The sequence below is a fragment of the Saccopteryx bilineata genome, chromosome 4 (assembly GCF_036850765.1).
Source record: "Saccopteryx bilineata isolate mSacBil1 chromosome 4, mSacBil1_pri_phased_curated, whole genome shotgun sequence".
In the NCBI taxonomy this organism is placed as follows: Eukaryota; Metazoa; Chordata; class Mammalia; order Chiroptera; family Emballonuridae; genus Saccopteryx; species Saccopteryx bilineata.
In genome coordinates, this window is record NC_089493.1 from 86,613,308 (window position 1) to 86,634,929 (window position 21,622).

General features: G+C 32.8%; 1 protein-coding gene across 3 annotated transcripts in view; it reads left to right on the plus strand.

The window, feature by feature from the left end:
• The window catches only part of DPH6 (diphthamine biosynthesis 6), a 213,209-nt gene that overhangs the window by 37,870 nt on the left and 153,717 nt on the right, over positions 1-21,622 (plus strand). The window contains exon 4 of one of the 3 annotated variants that reach the window (XM_066277192.1): positions 2,104-2,289. The exons of the other annotated variants lie outside the window; for them this stretch is intronic. Coding sequence (XP_066133289.1) covers positions 2,104-2,289 — 186 coding nt within the window. Of the gene's footprint in view, positions 1-2,103; positions 2,290-21,622 lie in introns of those variants that run through there. 3 annotated transcript variants of the gene reach the window in all.

Here is a 21,622-nt window from a genome sequence, read left to right on the forward strand (position 1 = left end):
ATATACATATATACACCAATAAGACATATGTGACTTAACAATGAGACAGAGGGGCAGGCATGTGTTTTGATAAGGAGACTGGGGTTATTAAGATGAAAGTGATGTATCTGTGTTTGATCTCATTTGAAAGCTCTCAGAATAATTTTAGATCATTGTTGCTCAAAGTGTGGTCTAGGGGCTGGTGTTGGTCCATGAAGTGTTTGTTATTGGTTCAAGGTCAGCTATTTATAGAAATTGAAACAAAGCTTTGAGAATCTTTTATACTTACTTGAGAATAATTTTATATTATGTGTTGAATCTAATAAAAATGTGGCCTTGCATTTTATATCTTTTAAAATTTTTTAATTTTTGTTAATTCATTTTAATTGTATTTTACATAGTTACAGTCTACAAAGGTTTAGAATTTTTTAAATATGGTTCTTAACATAGTTTGAGATGCACTGTTCTCAGTAACAGCTTTTCAAGTTTTGAAGCATTGTTTGTCTAAAAAAGAAAAGACATTATTTGCAGCTTGCAATTGTATTCTAATTTATACCTGTTTCTGAAGGTGAATTACAAATTACTATAGTATATTTAGTTACTTTGTCAGTTTCTTCTGTGAGAAGCAGTTATAAATTGAATGGATTTTTTGGGGTGGGGGATATTTTTAAATTTTTCTCATATACTCGGTAATTTTCTCCAGAATACTTGATCAAAGAGAGTAGTGTGAGGAACTTGTCAATCATCCATAATTACAGTCTCTTTCCTTGACATATAAAAATAGTTAATAAAGCATCTTGATTTTTTGTTTATTTAAATTTTTCCCTGGAATAATATAAAAGCAAAAAAGACAACAGCAGCAACAAAACATTGCTGGTGATACCAGCTTAGTGTAATAGAATTTCCTATTTAGGAAAGCAAAGGTAGCTTCAGTGAGATAATATTTATATTTGCAACACCAGTTCAGTTTTTAATTTTTCTTTTTTGGGTAGGTTGAGACATCCCTTCTGTAATATAATTGTTGTAAAATAGTTTCATGCAAAGTTACCCACCTTAATAGGGCCTTTCAATATCCATACAATCACTATCTCCTCTTTAAAATAATCAGGACATCATTTGATAAGTAATCCCTAGCAAATTTTTAGATGTTTAAAAGCTGGCTTCCAAATAAAGAAATGGGATAAGGATATGAACAGGTATTTCAAAGAAAAAGAAATCCATACAGCCAAAACAATTGCACTTAGCACTTTGGTAGGATCTAGAGATGCTATTGGTACAAGAAAAAATGGATACCCTCATATGCTGCCAGCAGCCCTGTAAACTGGTTCAGCCATTCTGAGGGGAATTTCACAGAACTCATCAGATACAAAAAATGCACTGTCTCTTTACCAAGCCGTTCCATTTTTGGGGAATATATTCTAAAGAAAAAACTAAAGATGTGCAACTCAGTTTAGAAATGATTGGCAAATTATGGTGTATCTAAACAATGGCATACTATGCTGCATCAAAAATAAAATTGCAGAAATATATCTGTATTTATTATTAAGAGAAGGAAATAAATTACCAAAACTCTACATTTTTGTAAGTGTATTTGTACAAATATATGTGTAGAAAATGTCTGAAGAATATATATATTAAATCTGTATGTGGAAATTATTGTGTATAACTTTTGCACATTTGAATGTTTACATTATTTTTCTTATAGCAAACATGCATTGCTTTTGAAACCTCTTTGTTGAATATTTGAACTCCATTTTGAAATGCACAGAATGGTATAGGAGGAAAGGAAACCTGATAATCAACAGGATGTCGCCATTCCCAAGGTCCTTTTCTGAAGGTTCACCAGGAGCCTGTTTTTCTTTCAGAGCTGGTTCTTGAAAGCTGTGTTTGAGTTTTTCTTCTCCTTTTTTTCCTGTGACAAATGCCTATCATTTTCTAAACAAGAAAGCCAATGTCCCAGTTAGGTGTGTGGAGTTCTTTTCATTCACTTGCAGCCCTGTTGTGTTAATACTGAATAAGCAGAGACAGCCTGACTGGTGGTGAAAGATGGTAAGCCAGCCTCAGGGCTTTTCTGGTCAGCCCCAAACCTCTGATTGCCACGTTTTCCTAATTTCCCATTTCCAGGGCATCACTAGCATGACCTTGCTTGCTGAATATGATGCTCTGACTCTCCAAGATTTTCACATGCATTTGGAAATGGGCGGTTGGACGATTGTTTACAGGACTCCAAATGAACTGTGCACTCACAGCAAGTTTGATAAACACACATTTCCTCCTTTTATCAGTGAGATGGCAGAATGTGAAGTATGAGTTTCCAGTTTTACTCATTCCCCTCAACCCTTTTCCTGTTTAAAAAGTTCGACATACTAATTGGATTCTGATCTGTCCCTGTTTTCTATTCTGCTTACTGGTATTTGACGGCTTATTTCAATACTTACCTAGGCAAGGTTTGGCAATCCTTCAAAAATAAACTTTCCATGTATTCAACTTAAAGGAGATTCATCCCAAGGAATGTAATGTGAGCACTAATTAACAGTAATGACTGTTAATCACTTTGCTTTTTATACTCCTTTAGGAGTACTGCTATTATCCAATGTAGTTAAGTAAAATGCTTATATATGAATCAACAATGCTGAATCCTTTTAGCAGCTATTGCTCACAATCAAGCTTTGCATAAATTAGAGTTAACTAAAATTGATTTTAATATGCTATGTTTCTTTTTATAATAGCAAACTAAAATATCAAGTTAAATATCCTGAATATTAAAAGGACATTACTTGATTTTGGGAGTTGGTTTTTTTTCTTTTTTGGACAGTCATCCTTATGGTAGATGAAAAGCAGTATTGCAAATACAATTTCTCCCAGTTCCAGACATATTCTCTTAGATTTCTTTGAAATTACATGTGACACTTCATACTCACAGCAGTGCTTCGATTCTATTGCAAGCATTTTATCAGCTCAGTGAAAAGCAATAGGCTTATGTTTAATTTTTCTGAATTTGTGCCTTTCCTTACTAAAGGATTTTACAGTTTCTTTAAATTACATAGCCCATTTATATAAACTTGGCTCATAAGATTGTGCATTCAGTGTTCATTAAAAAGGGTTGTTTTGTTATATTTAGTGTATTATTAGACTATTATAAAAGCTTTCTGTTTATTTACATGCATTCAACATACCTACAGACTGCCTTGCCTTGGGAGGAGGCTAAGCAAAACTCATAAATTAATAATTTAAGGGACTGACACTCGAGTAGCATTTTGGTTACGTTAATAAGTGAAGCCTTAGCATCAGTGCTAGCCACTTTAACAGTGCTTTACTTTTGACTTTTATTGGCTGAAAATAACTTGTTAAACTGGGGCCTTTGTAATAAAATGGAATCTACATACCATCTGAAGTCCCTTCCCCTGTTTTTGATTTATGAGTAGGTTGATATATTATTGAAGATTTTTTTAAAAACACTTTTACAGTTCTGCACTTTGATTTCAGAGGTGTTAATCTCTCCGGAAGTCTGGGAGTGGCAATGAGTTGTATACAGTTTTCCTAGGAAATTTGGGATTCCTTATTAGAGGCGTTAGGTTTCTGATGGCACCTGTATTAAAATTGATTTACCTAACTTGTGATGTGGTGCTCGTATTTCATGAGTATTAATAGACTATCCTGCTTTCTCATTTTACATATTATCTCTAGTTGCCATGATGTTGTAATTTTTATGGTTAAGATTAGTGTTTCTACAGAGGTACAGCAATTCAGAACATTATTTTTAAATTATCAAAATAGAATAATTTAATTTCCCTTTTACTTTTGTATTATTTGTAATGTCAATAACAAAATTTTCTGAATAATAAGTGGAAAAGTTTAATGGTAGCTGTCTAATAGGAAACATATTTTATATACTAGTCTTACATAATATATTGCAAGCATATTAATTTTTAAAAATCTTAGTCACAGTGCTTAATTGAATTGTTTGAAAAAATTTTAACAGGAATTCTGTGAAAAAATGGAAATATTTGGAAGCTTAATGAAATGCACTCCATATGTAATTATAAGATTCGTGAGTGTTGTTGTATGCATCTTACTTATTTCATATCCCAGTACTATTGCACAACAGCACAAATGCATGCTTATAAGGGAAAACTCGCTTTTTCTATTTTGCTTTGAGTTTTTACGTGTAATAAAATTACATTTAAAAATGGTGAGGATTTCAGTTTGATCCTTTTTTTGTTTTGTTTTTCTGTAGTGTGTTTACTTTCATGTGGGAGTGATTGATCTGTAGCTGTCATTTTACCCAAACAGGGGACAAATGGAATTGGCCTTTTAGACAAAAGTATGCAAACAGACTGCATTCTTTCTGTTGATAGAATTATGGAAGGACTGCATGAGGTGCCACATTTATTTTGCTATTGATTGTGAAGAGGATTCTGCACTGGGGTGCTGTTTCCATTGGATAAGGAGGTGCAATGATTAGTTACCTTTCTCATGAAAGCACTACAAAGGGAAATATAAAATGTGTGCAGTGCAGTGTTCTCAATTTGACAGTTGTTTTTGTTAAGTTTTTTTTTTGTCCCATTGAAGTCCAGCCTATTTTAGAAAAACATACATTTCGGGTTTTTTCCTTATATTAGGCTTAGTAGATTTCCATGCATTTGACCCTTTAAAGAAATTGCACATTACAGTTTTTCTAGGCTTCTATTGTAAAGCTTCAAAGCTGATGCAACAGTGCCCTCTATAGTCTTTTAGTGAATAGGAGGTGATTGTAGAGGATTTGGAATATTCAGGTAAGAAGCAGAATATTTAAATTTAATTTTTGCTCAGACAAGAGCCTCCTTTTTCTTAACTAGACATTCTTGTTTTTCACTAGAGGCTGTATTTTAAACAAAGGGAACAAAAGACCATTCTGAGTTTTCATGTAGAATTATTAGCTACCTCTTGTTACCCAGTGGTAAATCTCAAGTTTTATCAGGCATTCATCAGAGTAATTTGAGATAGAAGGAACCTTACAAGCTGTACTGTCTCTTCATGAAATATCTTTTTGAAGTTGAATTCCAATAGTGGTATTTAAAAAAAAAATTAGTTCCTTTGTACCCGTTTCTTCTATTTAATTAGAGCCTGAGTAGGCTGTCTAACTTTTAGTTGTTCCTGAATTGTGTAAACCAGGATTTACACTTGACATTATTTAAATTTAAACCAAAGGAGTTACACAATGACTAGAGTATTTATCACTCATTAGGATTGATTTAAATTTTAGATTTTCCTTCCTCCCTTTTTTTGGATACCTATTTGATTGTATATGTTGGTAGCTAAATTTTTCATTATAAACACAACTTTGTATGAAGTTATTAGATGATACACTCATGCATCATATTTAGCTATGTTTAGAAAAGGATAATTTCATGAGCTAAGTTTACTTTGCTTCTAAAAGTGTTTTAGTAAAATGAGTATGAGCCCAAATTCTAGCTTCTTCATGTATTCTCTTTGTAATATTACAAACATTTTTTACATTCTGAGCCTGCTTTCTCATCTGCAAAATGCAAGCTAAAAATAGCCCATCTTTTGAGGTTTTTGTGAGGAATTACACATATATTAATTATGCAAGTCATTAATTTGTGCTTAAATGGCAACTTTATTCCAAAAATCACAGTGTCAAGGTAAATGGTGTTGTTTTCTATGGAAAGTTTTAATATATAAACCTAGAACACATTCAATGCATTTTAGATTTAAAAAGAATTCCTGTGTCATAGCTTTTGATGATGTCTGTGAATCTGAGAGCTGGCATGGCATTCCGTGGTGATGTGGACTGACAAAGTGAGATGTGCATTAACTTTCAACACCCTGTAGACCTCATTTCCAAACTTCTTAAACAGCCATTTATAAACTTAACTTTAGTAGATATTTACCCGCAAACTAATATTTGGCAACATGTGAAACTGATAATAAATCAAACATACACAAAAGAAGTCTTTTGTTATTATTTATTTTTCTTTTGTGTATCTGGGAACACTTAGAATACTTTTCATTTATCAGTGTTCTTAATAGTAATTTAAAGCTCTTAATTCATATTTGCAAGGTAAGTGGCTTTTGCTTTCTCCACTCAGCTGCAAAACACTGATGACTGAAAATAGATCAGGCCCTGGCCAGTTGGCTTAGTGTAGAGCATCCGCCTGGCATATGGAAGTCCCAGGTTTGATCCCTGGTCAGGGCACAAAGGAGAAGCAATCATCTGCTTCTCTCCCTCTTTTCTCCCTTTTCCCTTCCCACAGCCCGTGGCTCAGTTGGTTCGAGCATTGGCCCTGGTGCTGAGAATAGCTGGGTTGATTCGAGCACTGGCCATAGACAGGGGTTTCTGGGTAGATCCGTCGGAGTACATGCGAGAGTCTGTCTGTCTCACTAGCTCCCCTCATCTCACTAAACATATAAGTAAATAAATAAATAAATATCAAAGTGGAACTTTTCTGGCAAAAGTGGAGGTAGGGGCCTAATGTTCCTCTCCTTCAAAGGAACATAGTTTAAAAACCTATGGACAAGTAGACACACACACACACACACTCCTTTTGTGCAAAGGCTTTGTTCTACTTTGGTTTAGATTCAAAGCACCTAATGCTATACTGGCACATACATATCAATTAATATGTCCTGAAATTAATGTTTTTTTAACATCAGTCTTTTTGATACATAAGATTTGAGATATCATGTGTATTAAAATGTACTGTTAATGTGACAATGTACTATTACAATAATTATTTCTCTGTGAACCACTTAAAACAAGCACACTTCCAGTGTAATTCATCAATTTGTTCTTTAAAAGTCCACCAGATTGTTGTAACTACAAATAATAATGAGGATTAAGTAAAAAAAATTTCAGAACTTGTCCTCAAGATGATTTAATTTAGCCCCTTGAGTAGTGAGGTTTTTATTAACCCTTTGAGTGAGGACATACATGGACATTTACTCAAAGGGTTAAAGCCATCATATTATATAATAATGGATTTAGCTCAAGTTTCAGATATTTGAAATGACCTGAGGATAAAGTGCACAGAGGACTTCTGAATTGAAAATTTCCACATTCAGTAAAGCACTGTTTCTTGCAAAGTTCTTGTTTGTGCTTCATATTGATTTTGAATAACCTTCAATTTAATATCATAATAAAGCACATACTGGTTTAAGTGTCTTGCTTGGATTAAAATTGAGAACTGCGAAAGTATTTTTTTTATCATTATAAAGAAGGAACCAATGGTATAAGCTGATAGAACGAAAATGAACCAGCTCTTAGTAAACCAAATGTGGTAGTTCTTTATAAAATAATGACCGCATGCAGTAAGAAACATATTTAAAATTAAATTGTGGTTTATAAGACTGACAAGATGCTGTCTCCCCCTAAAAAAAATGAATAAGGTATTTTTTCTTTGCAATGGAAGTACCAAATTAAGAATCTGCTTAATTAAAATAATGATAAATGTAGATTACATTACTGAAGACAGTGAAATACAGCTGCTCTGTCTAGTGAGAGCCTGCATAATTTACCAGGACTGTTCGAAGAAGCAATGGGGCAGCCACTGCAGACTGTCAGAGGAAATGTCCTGTTTATTCCACATACATTTCTTTTTTTAATTAAAATGTCAATGATAATTTTACTGCAGTCCTCAAAAAAAAAATTCTTCTTTAACTTTCTTTAAGGTAGTAGAAGATGGATCATCGCTGCTGCTGAATGCCACATATTAAACCTGAGAGAAAAAATAGCATATTTTAATTTTTTATTGTTTTTTATTATTATTATGAGTTGATATTGAAGTGTGTGATATATAATTTTAATGTGAGTTTTACATGAAAGAAATGTGGCAAAATCTTTGAATATACATTTTATTGAAAAACCTTTTGGAGTCACAATATTTGGGTAGAGCCATAGGTAGTATTATTTCCTACAAATGAAGATGTAGGTTTGTATACTATGGAATTCTCAAGGTGGGGCAGACAGCTCTGCGTGTATCAGGATTAGCTGGGTGGTACTTCCTCCCAACTCCATCACTGAGCTGTGATGAGCAATAATAGTTGCCTGTGTCAGTGACTAGAGACCAAAAAGAGGTTGAGAAACCTTTTTTTCCTGAGTATTTTCCTCTTTTATTTTAATGATGAACGGTGATAGCTTCATAATAACATATATTTAAGAAAGCCAGTTTTGTTTATCAAGAATTGTTGGACTGACCAGGCAGTGGCGCAGTGGATAGTGTGTTGAACTGGGATGCAGAGGACCCAGGTTCGAGACCCTGAGGTCGCCAGTTTGAGCACGAGCTCATCTGGCTTGAGCAAAAAGCTCACCAGTTGGGACCCAAGATTGCTGGCTCGAGCAAGGAGTTACTCAGTCTGCTGAAGGCCCGCAGTCAAGGCACATATGAGAAAGCAATCAATGAACAACTAAGGTGTCGCAACGAAAAACTAGGAATTGATGCTTCTCGTCTCTCTCCGTTTCTGTCTGTCTGTCCCTGTCTATCCCTCTCTCTGACTCTCTCTCTGTCCCTTTAAAAAAAAAAAAAAAAAAAAAAAAGAATTTTTGGTGGGTTTTTTGGTTGTTTCTTTGTTTTGCCTCCTAAAGATAAGCGGGGACTCTAAATTCAGACTTGTCTGTTTTCTAGGTTCTATCACATGAGAGCTGTGTAACCTTGGTTAACTTCTTCTCTACATGTGAGCTTTCACATTTGTAAATTGGGGATAGTGGTGGTACCTACATCTTAGGGTTGTCTTGAGCATTTAATGGCATAAGCCATGTAAGATAGATAATAAAGGAAGCCTCGATAAAAGTTAATTATATTATTATTATTATTATTAGTCACTAGGTATAACATTTCTTTTTTTGTTGGAGCAATAGAGCATTGTTCATACATAACTAACTTATTAAGGTTATTGTTATCTGTCATGGTGTACTCTGTTGATCTAGTTCTAGAGAAATTAACCATGTCCTTCTGTGTCAAGGTATATAGTAGATAGAAATTATATTGCCTTTATTTTGTCTTCAGCTGTCTTTTTCTCAGTAGTGCTTTTTGTATTAGTTTCTTTGGCATTGGTGAATATAATGTCAAAGTTTGTGTATTTCAATGTCTGTTTTGAACTTTGCCCTAGCTTGATACCAGAATTAATTGAATATTTTTCAGAGTTTAAGTTTTCTAAATGGTCTTTTAAATACACACTTACTAAAAACTTCTTAACTATGAAAGCTTTATAGGCAGAAAATGCACACATCATTAAGAATTTGAAAAGTTTATATGAGAAAGCAATATGAGGAGAAACTTCTTCAGATGATTTTACTCTATATATTTTTGGAATTTCAATAAAATGATGACTGCAAGAGACACAAAGATAAAGAATCACATACTGTATAACCATTATTCATGAAGTTTACACATGAGATGTGAGTTGCAGAATGTTAACCTTTTTTTCCCCCTTGTAATTTGTTTCAGGCTTTTTTCTGGTTGCTAGAGATGTAAATAACTAAGGCACAATGCCTGTCTCAAGCATTTTGAGGTTAAAGGGAGAAAATTACAGCTGTATAGTCATCAAAAGAATTTGTGATGAATTCTTTACTCTTTTAAAAATATTTTATTTTTTTAAGTGTACCTCTTTGTTCTATGTCTTGTTCTATTTATCCTTCCTTATCTGACCATTGTCACTGAGTTTCTCCTAAGAATCCTGAGGTTTTTAAGGGTGTGTATTATTTTTTCTGTGCCTATTTGGGAATTACACTTATACTTCTTGATTTAGCTAATAATTTTGATTAATACTTTAAAATAATTTATCAGTTATTCTTAACCAATTTAGTCTTAGAGTTTCTAGGTTCCTTCCCTGTCCTGGTCCTCTTCAATAAAGAGCAGATAATTTTATATTAATTTGGTTCTAAATGTTTCCACTGCGGTACTATTATAAGGTGTTTGTTGAAGTGAAGCTTGACTTCTCCTTTATGCTATTCTGCATATAGTTTCTTCTCAGACTGTTAAAACATGTATAAATTTTAGATAAAACTATGCTATATGTTAGGTTAAACTAATCTAGTTTGTGAAAGTTTACAGTTTTAAGATGCCAAATTTTAGCTGATGCTTTCTCCTTTATGATTAATTGATAATTACTGTTCCCTACTGTGTGTAAGATCACTGCATTCACTGAATTCCCTGTTTTGTATAACAAATTCAGTGTGAGTACTCTTTACCTCATTTTTCATTGACTTGGAATCAATTGATCAGTCAGGCAGTCTGAAATGGAAATGATTATGAAGCATTTACAAGAAAGCAAAGTTAAGGGAAAATACAGTAAATTACAACGTACTGTTACTAATCAATGTGGTAGCTAAAATATTTTATAAAAGTCATTTAGCTTGTGAATTACACAAATATTTGAGGATAGTTTTCATTATCTGGACAGTTTAAAGATGTGTTTTCACTGGGTTTGGAAAAGCAAAAATAATTTTAAAATGCAGCCATTTTAGCTATCAATTTTGTAGAAAACAAAATGAGAATCTATAAAATTAGTTTTGTTACAATTTGATAATAACTAGTTTCTTTCTTTATATTTAACCCAAGACTTGGGGTAGTCTTCAAAATAAGTGTTGCTATAATTTATTTTCATAACTTATTTACTGCAATTATTTGATACTTTGCACTGTAAAAATAACATTGGCATTGCTTTCTTCGTCTAGTTATTAGACTATAAAAGACCTGACTTTTCTTCATTCTTTTATTTTATTTTTAGTTGTTTTTATGCATAAGTATCTGTTTTCTTTATCTTCTAAATTTTTATCTGTCTTTTACCTCTCATATAGTCCTAAGAAAGAGTTTCTTTCTTTTGAGACTAAGGTACTTCAGACTCCTCTTGCAGACACATACAATTTCTTTATATATAAACTTGCAGGATTTTTATATTGTTCTATGTCTTTTTAAATCTAAATTATTATTTAATTTTCCTTGATACTTATAACAATTGTATTTTTAAATTAAAGAAAATACATAAATGTATAAAATACACCATCTTACTCAAAATTCAGTCAGAGTTAATATTTTGATATTTTTTATATATTTAATATTCATGAATAGACATACATACTTGTGTGTGCATGTGTGTATATAATCATTTGTGTATATAACTCTGTAGACAGATTTTTTTAAACTAAATATCAGGAACATTTTTCCATGCCATTAAAATCTCTTTATGAACATAATTTAAGGTTTACTTAATATTCTATCATGTCACTGTATAATTTCCTTAATGATTCCTAATTTTGTAAATTAGGTTGAATCTAAATTTTGTCTACATTTTAAAATATTAATTTTTTAGAATAGATTTCTAGATGTAAAATTAGTAGATAAAAGTAATTATTTTTAAGGCCATTGGTTCATATTACCTGGTGAATTTTTCATAAATAAAACACCTATTTATACATGCATTGTTTGTACTTTGAAACTCTTAAGTATCTTTGTTTAATGTATAAATATATTGAAACCTCAACTTGTAATTCTGTTTTTAGTTTCTGGCATTTGGTGAGTACAAGCTGGGAGTAGCATTCTGCCCATTTTTGACTACATTCATTTTTATGAAAAATACAGAGATGTGTTAGGGCAGCTCAGTTATGAAATGCAAGGCATAGGGTGATTTTCCCCCCATTATTGTGAGAAGTAAGCTTCCAGTGATTTAATGGGGCTACATGCAATAGATGACCAGCTGTAAAGTGGTCTGAATTTTAATATACTCTATAATAATAATTTACCATGTGCATAGACATAGTTATAGATACATGTTATTCCAGTTAAACAATTGTAGCTTTATGTTAATTGCAACTCTTTTTTTCTGATAGGTTCTATTTTCTGACTAACCATACTGTGTTCTCCACCTGGATATCAGTTAGTTTATTTTTATTTTATTTATTTATTTATTTATTTTTAAGTGAGAGGAGGGGAGATAGAAAGACTCCTACATGCATCCCTACCAGGATCCACCTGGTAGCCCCCATCAAGGGCCAATGCTCAAATCAACTGCTCAGTGCCAATGCTCAAACCAGTCGAGCCACTGGCTGCTAGAGGAGAAGAGAGAGAGAAGGGGGAGAAGGAAGGAAAGATAAGCAGATGGTCACTTATCACATGTGCGCTGACTGGGGATCAAACCCGGGATAGCCGTAGGCCAGGCTGACGCTCTAACCACTGAGCCCTGTTAGTTTATTTTCTATTGGCATCATTAAGCTTGAAAGTATTTCTGACTTTTGACCATCAAATAAATGATGATGGAGATCATAGTATAGTAATCATTTTGGCTATATGTTTTTAATATCAATTGTAATATTTTAGGTATATTTTAGACTTTATAAATTATAATGGTAAGTTTAAGCCACTACTTTATGTTCACTAACTACTCTGCAGAAAATACCTTATACTTCCCTTTTTTTAAAAAATGAACTTGTATTATTAATGTTGGTTATTTTTACTACATCGTTAAAACAAAACTATAGTTCTGCTATTTTGAATTTAGAGAACGTAGTAAAATAATAGCTATAATAATAGTAAGTTCATTTCTGAGAATAAAATAATGTTCATTTTATGATCATTTTTACTAAATGAGTATTTAGACTTCGGAAAAAGAATAATAGATACCCTTTTTAGTATTATAACTACATTTTTGCTTTTGGTTTCCTTACTTTCTCAAAACTAATTAAGGAATTGTGGCTTCTGTAACATTTGTTTTCTTATCGCTTTGTCTTTGGTAGCTCCTTATTAGTGATGTGGAAACCATCCTCACCATATTGGCTTGGGCATGTGTGTGGAAGGGAAAGTGTGTAGAGGTGCTGTTTCGAGGGAGTATTGCTGTTCTTCGAGCTGCTGAGATCTCATTTTGTTTCTTTTGCTCTCAGCTCTAAACACATCTGTATAAACACACTATGCACACTTTTATGGTTCCCTTCTCTCTTGATTTCTTTTCCTCATTCTCATTCTATCTTCACTTCTCTTTAATTTTGCACATGCATCTATCCTTGCACGTACACATACATATGAATATTCAGGTGTTAAAACAAAGATTGCAGGATCTAGATCTAATTTAATTGCTTACATTTTACTTATAGTCATTTTCTTTCTCTTTTATTCACTTTTCTAAAGATTTTATTTATTTATTTTAGAGAGGAGAGAGAGAGAAAAAGAAAGAGAGAGAGAGATAGAGTGGGGAGGAACAAGAAGCATCAACTCTCATACATGCCTTGACTGGGCAAGCCCAGGGTTTCAAATCAGTGACCTCAGCGTTCTAGGTTGACACTTTATCCACTGCACCACCGCAAGTCAGGCCCTCTTTTATTATTTAATTGTGGTCACCTGTAATATTTGTGTTTCTATCAGCACAGGCATTCTTTCCTTCACTGTTGTATGTCTCTAAATGAAGAATAAATGGTGGAACTAGAAGAACTCTTAGAACAGAGCTTCTGGAACTTTAGTATGCTTGAATCATCAGGGCATTTTATTAGAAATTCAAGTTCTGATTCAGTTGGTCAGGGTGGGGCCTGAGATTTTTTTAACATGTGCCCAGGGAGATGCCAGTGCTGCTGGTGGGGCCACACTTGAAGTGGTGAGGTATTAGATTCTGGGTTGCCTGCCTACAGAGAGTTTCATTTATTTTATAACAGAAATATGTTAGTTTAAAAGTCAGTTTCTTTACACAATAGCTATAGGAGTCTAATATCTATAAGGATGAAGGGGTTACATATTCTTTTAAAACATAATTTGCCCTGTTTCTATAATTTTCTATTTAGGCAGTTGAAAAGCACCATGATTTAAAAGATCCATGAGTCTTAGGTCTTCTGTGATGATCCCACGTACAACTCTCTAAATCTAGTTTGTGACTAATGTAGGCTGATGCCAATAGGCATCACGGTTTATCTTTGTTGATTAGATTTTATTGTGTATCATCTCCCATTGATAATTGAAAAACTTTTCTGCTGTGAGTTTTGGGAGTGTGGTGAGGGGTGGGGAATTGAGAATAGGGGTGGAGGCTGTAGTGTAAATGACAATTAGGTAATTGCAGAGAAATGCTTTTACTCTTTCTCATCCCTATGGTTAACACTAGGAGAATCATGGAATACTGGGTTGAAATGCATTACCTGTTGAAGGTGAGAAAATCCCCCAATGCATATTCATGAATTGTTCCTATTCTCTTAATAAGATTTTTTTTATATACTTTAAATAAAAAGATCCACACAGTTTCTTGTACAAAACAGACAGCTTCTAGCAATAGGATGTATCAGAACCTGCAGCAGAGTTATTAGTAGATGAGCTGGTGTTAGAAGAGAGATAATATGGCCAAGTTCTGCAGGTTGGCCTATTATTTGCAGCACAACAGTCAAGTGTGACCACTGTGAACACACCTGCATCTTTAAACCTGGCGATTGTAAAATATCTTTATTTACAGTACTGTTGAGAAAAAATGATTAAATTATCTAATGTGGTTGGTTCCTGAGATGACAGAAGCCACTTAACTCTGTTATAACTCAAAGAAATGTGGGAAGCCTTTCCCTTGCCAATAAGCATTATGCTTGATAATTAATTGTATTTTAATTTATGACAAAGAAAATTCTATCCTGCATAGATTTTACTTTTTCAAACCTTTTAAAACATTATTTTAGAACTAGTTACCACATTTAAGTTACATTTTCAACCTTATTTGTCTATGTACTTTCAATGAATATAGATTGCTTTTTCTTTAGTAACCTACATTTAAAAAGCTTGTTTTGCCATAATACAGTAGAATTATTTGCGGTAATGTTACACGTCTCTAAACTGCATGAATATTATCCTGCTGTTTTATTGTTTTATAATGTAAAAGTAAATGCAGGCATTAAGAAATGTGCAGTGCTGTCATGCTCCTTCAGAATTTAAGAAAATTGCCCCAACTATTGAAGAACTGAAATAGTCTTTCAGTTTGAAAAAAGCAGTTGCTATAATATTGCCTAGCATTTCGCTTTCTTTTTCCTCTAACCATGATGGTGATCTGAGTCAATTCTGAAGAAACTAAGATTTTTATTTGATTTCAACAAACTGCTATTGCCTTGTAAGAATTACATTTTAAATGGCATGGTTAAAAAATAGGAAGAGAATAGAGGACACATTTTAACTCTCCATGAGCCTGAATCATAAGTCTGTTTCTTGTAATAGTACAAATTTTACAGCCCAACTTTTAAATTCAATTTGTGAATTTGATATAATAGCACAAGTAGTATGTGTTAATCACAAACCTGTGAAGAAATTATGTTGTGCTGCAAGCTCTTCATAAAAATGAAACAATTGTATAGGCAAAATCTTAAAGCCATACCTTCCAGAAAAGTTCTCGTGAAGCATTTCAGAATTTTAAAATGTAAGGAAGATGTTCCTTGTGGTTTTAGCCTTTTGTCTCTATGTTTTAAAATATTTCCATTTAAATGCAGATTTTGATTTTCCATCTGGGACTAGGTAGAAGCCATTCTATTACACTACTAAAAGGATAATCCACTTTAACACAACATTTCTCCCTAAAGGGATGGTCTTTTCTATTTGTAAGGTATTATTTTTCTCAGAATGATATTAACATTCATGATGTAGCAATTTTATCTTGATTTGAAAGATGTTTTGTTCTGCCAGTAAAAGGGATTAGGGGAATGTCCTTTGTATCCTGTTGCTAAGAAAAATAGCTTTACCTTGCTTAAGATTAGGTATTAGTAATTTTCAAAGTGTTTTGGGGTGGGTGTATGATTTATATTTTTATAACATAAAATCTTTAAGTCCAGTGAAATATAAATTGCTAGTTTAATTTCATTGAATTCTTAATCAATGGGTTGTACAAATATGTTTTTTTAATAGATCAGGTAGCAAGTTTGAAAATTTCTTAACATCTTATCACATATTTTGTGTTCATTTTCTTTATGCCTTGTAAAGAAGCCTTTTGGGTATATGAGAAAATTGTTGGAACAACTAGTTAACTGCATTCAGTGGCATAGATGTGTTGATTTTGCCTCACCTACTAAATTTATTAAAACTTTAAGATAAAGAGGGATTACATTAATTAAATGGAATGTCTGAGACAGAAGAAAGGCTTTGAATGCCTCTCTGCTATTAGTGGGGCAGAGTCTTGGCGTGCAGGATGTAGCTATCCCAGGCTTAAAGCACGGTGGGACCCTGTGTGGGATGCCAGCGCCGTGCCCCTAGGCGCACTGTCATTCAGCCGACAGATTAATTAACCAGAGGCTGCAGAGCTTGTGCTTTCAGTCAGCCCGTTCTTGAGGCAGAAAATGCAAGGTTTTTAAAACTTGAACACTCAAAAATGTTTTTTTAAACAAAATCAGAGCGTGTTGTGACACTTTCTGGAAATACTTATGTGTTTACACATAAAATATATTTTAACTTTAAAATCCAACCCATATATGACATGTATAGCCCCCAGAGAGAAGGTTTTTCTAATGTCAGTGTACATCCTCTAAACTTCTTAATTAATGATTTATTAAATCACATGAATATTAAGGTCTTAATTATGATGAAGACTTATGAGGTTTCAACAGAATCAACTTTAAAAAAACACATTTATGTATCTCTGATCACAAATTTTGCTCATTCAAATTTTCATTAAGATCACTTTTTACTTCAGCACAGGCATTTCTATTCACATGGACATTGAGATGAATAAAAGTTTTCTTTACACTGCAGTGTTTAAACAACAGTTTTAAAAAATAACTTTTAGCATATATTTATAAATGAGAACTTTTTTAGACAGTTTAGCTTATTTTTGTAATTGTATTAAGCATTATTAACTTAATGTAAATTTTTAATAACCCCAATAATTTCTAACTATAGAGCAAAGTCTGTGTTGATAATGTTTTATTTGTGCTTTAAAATTAGGAAAGAACAAAGAGATAGCTAAATGCAAGAAGTAACATGTTTTCATTTTAATTTTTTAACAGTATAGAATATAGCATCCTCGTTCACCGCACTCCCCCAACCCTTTTCCCTGACACTGTCAATTTTTTAGCATTCTCACTGGGATTTATTTTGTTGTAGTAAATAAAAGACAAGTCATTATTAAACAGATTTTGCTGTTAATTCAATGTATGATTACCCCTTGCTATAGGTACTTTTAAGGGCTTTTATCTAAAATACGATTCATTAAAAATGCAATTAAAAATCTATTGTTAATGACTGCTTGAGTGACTGGCTCATAATTGGCTCATTACAATAAAAAAGCAACTGTTTAAAAATCTTGACAATGCGATACAGTACAGAGTGAACACTTCATTGTAAGGCCCTATACGATGACAGGATCCTGAAGGTGAAGCTGAGAAGCATGCACATCCGAGTGAGACTCCTGCACAACTTTTTCTTTTACACCCATATAGTGAGTTCAGGTCTTTTTTTTTTTTTTTAATTTTTTTTTTTTTTATATTTTATTTATTAATTTTTAGAGAGAGAGGAGAGAGAGAGAGAGAAGGGGAGGGAGGAGCAGGAAGCATCAACTCCCATATGTGCCTTGACCGGGCAAGCCCAAGGTTTCGAACCGGCAACCTCAGTGTTCCAGGTCGATGAGTTCAGGTCTTGACCTAGCATGGGCTGTGGAAGTAAGAGCTTCCCTTATTTATAGTGGCTGGCACTGAAGAGTAAACTTAGGTAACATATTCCACTTAAATGCTAGCACCCAGACTCCTCTTTGTTTCTTTTCTCCAGAAAGCTTTTCAGTTGACTTAGATTACAAAGTTGTAATCAGGAAAGCTTTAGTTCTGTTGGGGCTAAACTAACAAAGACAATATTGTCATACAAGCCATTATTATTACCTGCTCTTTGTTAATGCAGGAAAGTATATAAATAGCTCTTTTTTCAAGCTCCAGAATTTTTGTTTAAGCGTTCCTAGAGATTTGTTTTTATTCTAGTACTTTGGTGATTTAGTATTTGTATTGAATTATTTTTTATTAATTTTAATTAATTTCATTTTTGAGCCATTGATCCTAAGATAAAAATATAAATTTAGTGAAGCAGGAAGAAACATAGACCATACATGATAAGGTTTTCCTTAACACATGAAAGTTTTATTTCTCTTTTTGTGTCTTGAACTTGATATACTACTATAGTTTTAATGATGAGCTTTGTGATGTCAAACATCAGCTGTTCTCTGTAGAGTATTAAATTTTTAAATACTGACAAATATAAATAAGAATGGTCATTAAATCTCTGCGTAGGGTTCCACCTATGAGGCAGAAATCGTAAGTTCCAACAGTAGTTTAAAGGGCTTCTTTAATGAGCCTTGTATTTCCAAAATGCTTTTCCTGTGTGTAACTAAAAAAACAGTAAAAGTTTTAAAGACTGACGACTCCTGCTTTTGTTTAGTCTACAACAGCAATATTAATGTTGCTTTTGTGTTCTGGTGAGTGACTTAGGTGTAATTTTTCATCATATATATTAAAAGTTGAATCATCTTGAACTCTGAACTTTAGACCAGCCCATGTGTGAACCTTAACCTATAAGCAAGACAATAACTTCTGGATCAGAATACCTATAGATTACTCACATTATTAAATACAATCAAACAATGTTGATATTCAAATTATATAAATTAGGAGGAAAAACTTTCAGTGAGATACTCAACAGTTTCTAAAGAAATAAGGCACATTTTATTGACTTCATTGTAGTTTAAGTAACCAAACTGCTTGGGTATTTTGTCATTATTCTGCTCTGTGCTACTTGCATTTCTCTCATCACCTTATTTTATAACCTTTACATTTTTATTTTCTCAATAGAATTAAGAGGAAATGACTGCATAGGAAACATACTGGAAATCACATTGCCTTTTGGATGACTTTTTCTTTTAAGACTACTTAATGCAGCTTACCTTTTCTATTACAACAAAACTGAGCATTGCAGTTTCCCACACTGTGGTGCAGTGAGACAGCTTCAATCCACTTCACACTTGCTTTCCATTTGCCTATAAGCTGATCCCTTTGTGATTTATAAGTGTAATTTAATAAGCTATTTAGTAAATGCCATGGCTGTGTCATATACTACTGCCAAAATATTTTATATATCTAGGAACTAGCGTAGTAGGGAAAATCATTGAGACTAACAATTCAGTGTTTGTTTCATAGGGATGTTTTGTAATACTTATAATTTGATGGCTATTCATGATCGAGTCTTGTAGCTTGGATACAGGCCTAACATTTATGACCTTTTTTGTCTTCATGTATTTTATTATTTACTCAAAGATTGCTTGTGTAGATGGTAGAGTTCTTTGTTCACTGGTACTTCAAGAAAGAGTCTATACTTGTATTAATATTTAAACAAAAATAGTCTATGTTGCTCAGTTTTTAGGCATTTCATATGCAAATAATGATTAATCAAGTTTATGATATGTCCTATGATTTTTAATTTATCTTCCCATGGCCACAGCACATTGATTTTGAATATTAACAAAGAGCTACATCTATCCATTCATCAGATGTGTTCTGAGTGACTGCCCTATGCTAAGTATTGGATACAGATATCAAAAAGAGGGTTTCCCAGTTCTCTTAAGAGCTCACAGTCTAGATTACTAATGATAGTACAATATGATATTGTGATGATAGACTTATTTTATTTTTCTAAACAAATGTGGGAATATAGAAGGAGGAGAGAGAAATTAACCTTGATCTGGGGAAGAGATAGGATAAGCAGTTGGGAAAATACAGATTTTAATGGTTCATCAGGAAGACAAAATAAAGAATGACTTCCCAAACAGACATTCTTTATGGAGCATGGGATATGAAGAAATGTAGCATACTTTTCAAAGTTTGATTATTAGAAGATATGTATGAATAAGTGATGGCAGGAGTAAGAGTGAGAAGACAATTGGGAACAGGTTGAGAAGAGCCTTGTGTGCCTTGATGAAAAGTTTGAAGATCCAGTTCTGTAGTTAATAGAGAATCATTAAAGATTTTTAAGTTAAGAAGCAAAATGGGTAGATTCATATTTTGTAGTAGCGTAGAGGAAGCAAAGGGAGAAGAGAGATGGAAGCTAGGTCTTTCAAATAAATGGAGATTAAAGTATCTCAAAATAGGAAGAAGAGAAACTAAACAAAGAAATCAAGTCTGGATAAATTGATGATAGTGATTATCAGCATATAAATAATAATCAAAGTTTTTAAATATGTGTGTAAATATGATCACCATGGGGATGAAGTGTTGCATAGTACGAAAGAACTTGGGCTTGGGGACCTTTTCCAGCTCCCACTTACTAGCTATATGACTTTGGGCAAATTACTCTACCTTTCTATGCCTCAGTTTTCTTTTCCATAACACAAATAAAAACTGCCTACCTCAATCTAATTTCTAGGAGGACCGAATGATTTAATGAAGTGTTATTACTTTTGTTATGCTATTATTTAGAGTTAAGAGTAGGTTTTCTTCCCCTATGAAGTGTTTTGATAATGACTAAGAAATAACAAATCAATAGAAGAAAAGAGTTTTGTAAAAATGAGAAAATTGGGATATGTTTAGAAATTAAGAAAAAGTAGCCAATAGAAAAGAAGTTATTGAAGGTACACTTGATTGAATAAGATCCGGGAAGATATGGAAGTGATGATGTGAAGAGCACAGGTTGCTGGGTAAGCTGTGGACAGAAGAATATAGATATGTTTAAGAGGAGACAGCTATTTTTGTCTGTAATTTTAGAGACAAGATCATATACCTCAAATGTGTGGAGATGATGGAAGTAATTAAAGGATTTGAGAACAATTTTAAATATTTGGAATGATTTATTAGAAGGAAAAGGGGTTTGGAGATTCCCAAACTGCCTAGAGTCCATGTATGGCTGGAAATCAGAATTTGGAAAAAAAAAAAAGACAATCTTTAAAAATTAACTGCAGTTAAGTTGAAAAGAAAATTAGGGATGTTTGGTAGTAAGATCACTTTTTTTTTTAAGTAACTTATGTCAAAGGTAACAAATATGTTTTATTAAATATATAAATAATGCATTCCTGAAATCATCACAGACAACAATTACTAAATAAAGTTTCTGTGAGAATAACCTTCCATACTTCAGAGAGGAGAATACAACATTAATATGAACTTAAATGAATACAGCTGCTCAAAGTCTACATTTCTCGGCAACAAACAAAAGATAATAAAGTCACTTTATGGTGGTCACTGAACTATATATATCAGTGATAGAAAGAATCACACGCCAAGAAACAAATCATAGAATCAAATAATGGTGCTACCACTCTGCTATCAGTGATAAGTGTAATGCCAAGTATTCAATAGAAATAGGTGCCTACGTCGCCTACTTATATGAATTAAAAACAAAATGAGATATCCACAAGTAAGTTTAGCAGGTGTCCGCATAATGACATATTGTTACATTTTTTTCTGTATTATGTAAGTTACTTTCAGAGTTATTCCAATTAGCTTTTTTAATTTTCAAATATTCCCTTTTAAATGTCCTATATTTAATTTATAAGAGTTTTTTCATTTTATGAATTGAGAATACCTTTAAAATACTATCACTTAGTTTACATTAATTTATAAATTACAAAGAATTAATAAATAACCCAGTGTCACCTTCTTACTGTTATTTAACTTGAGAAATGGAGTACTTACAATTTGGGAGTCAAGAATAGAAAACAAAACTCTGAATGGAAGCTTATTTGT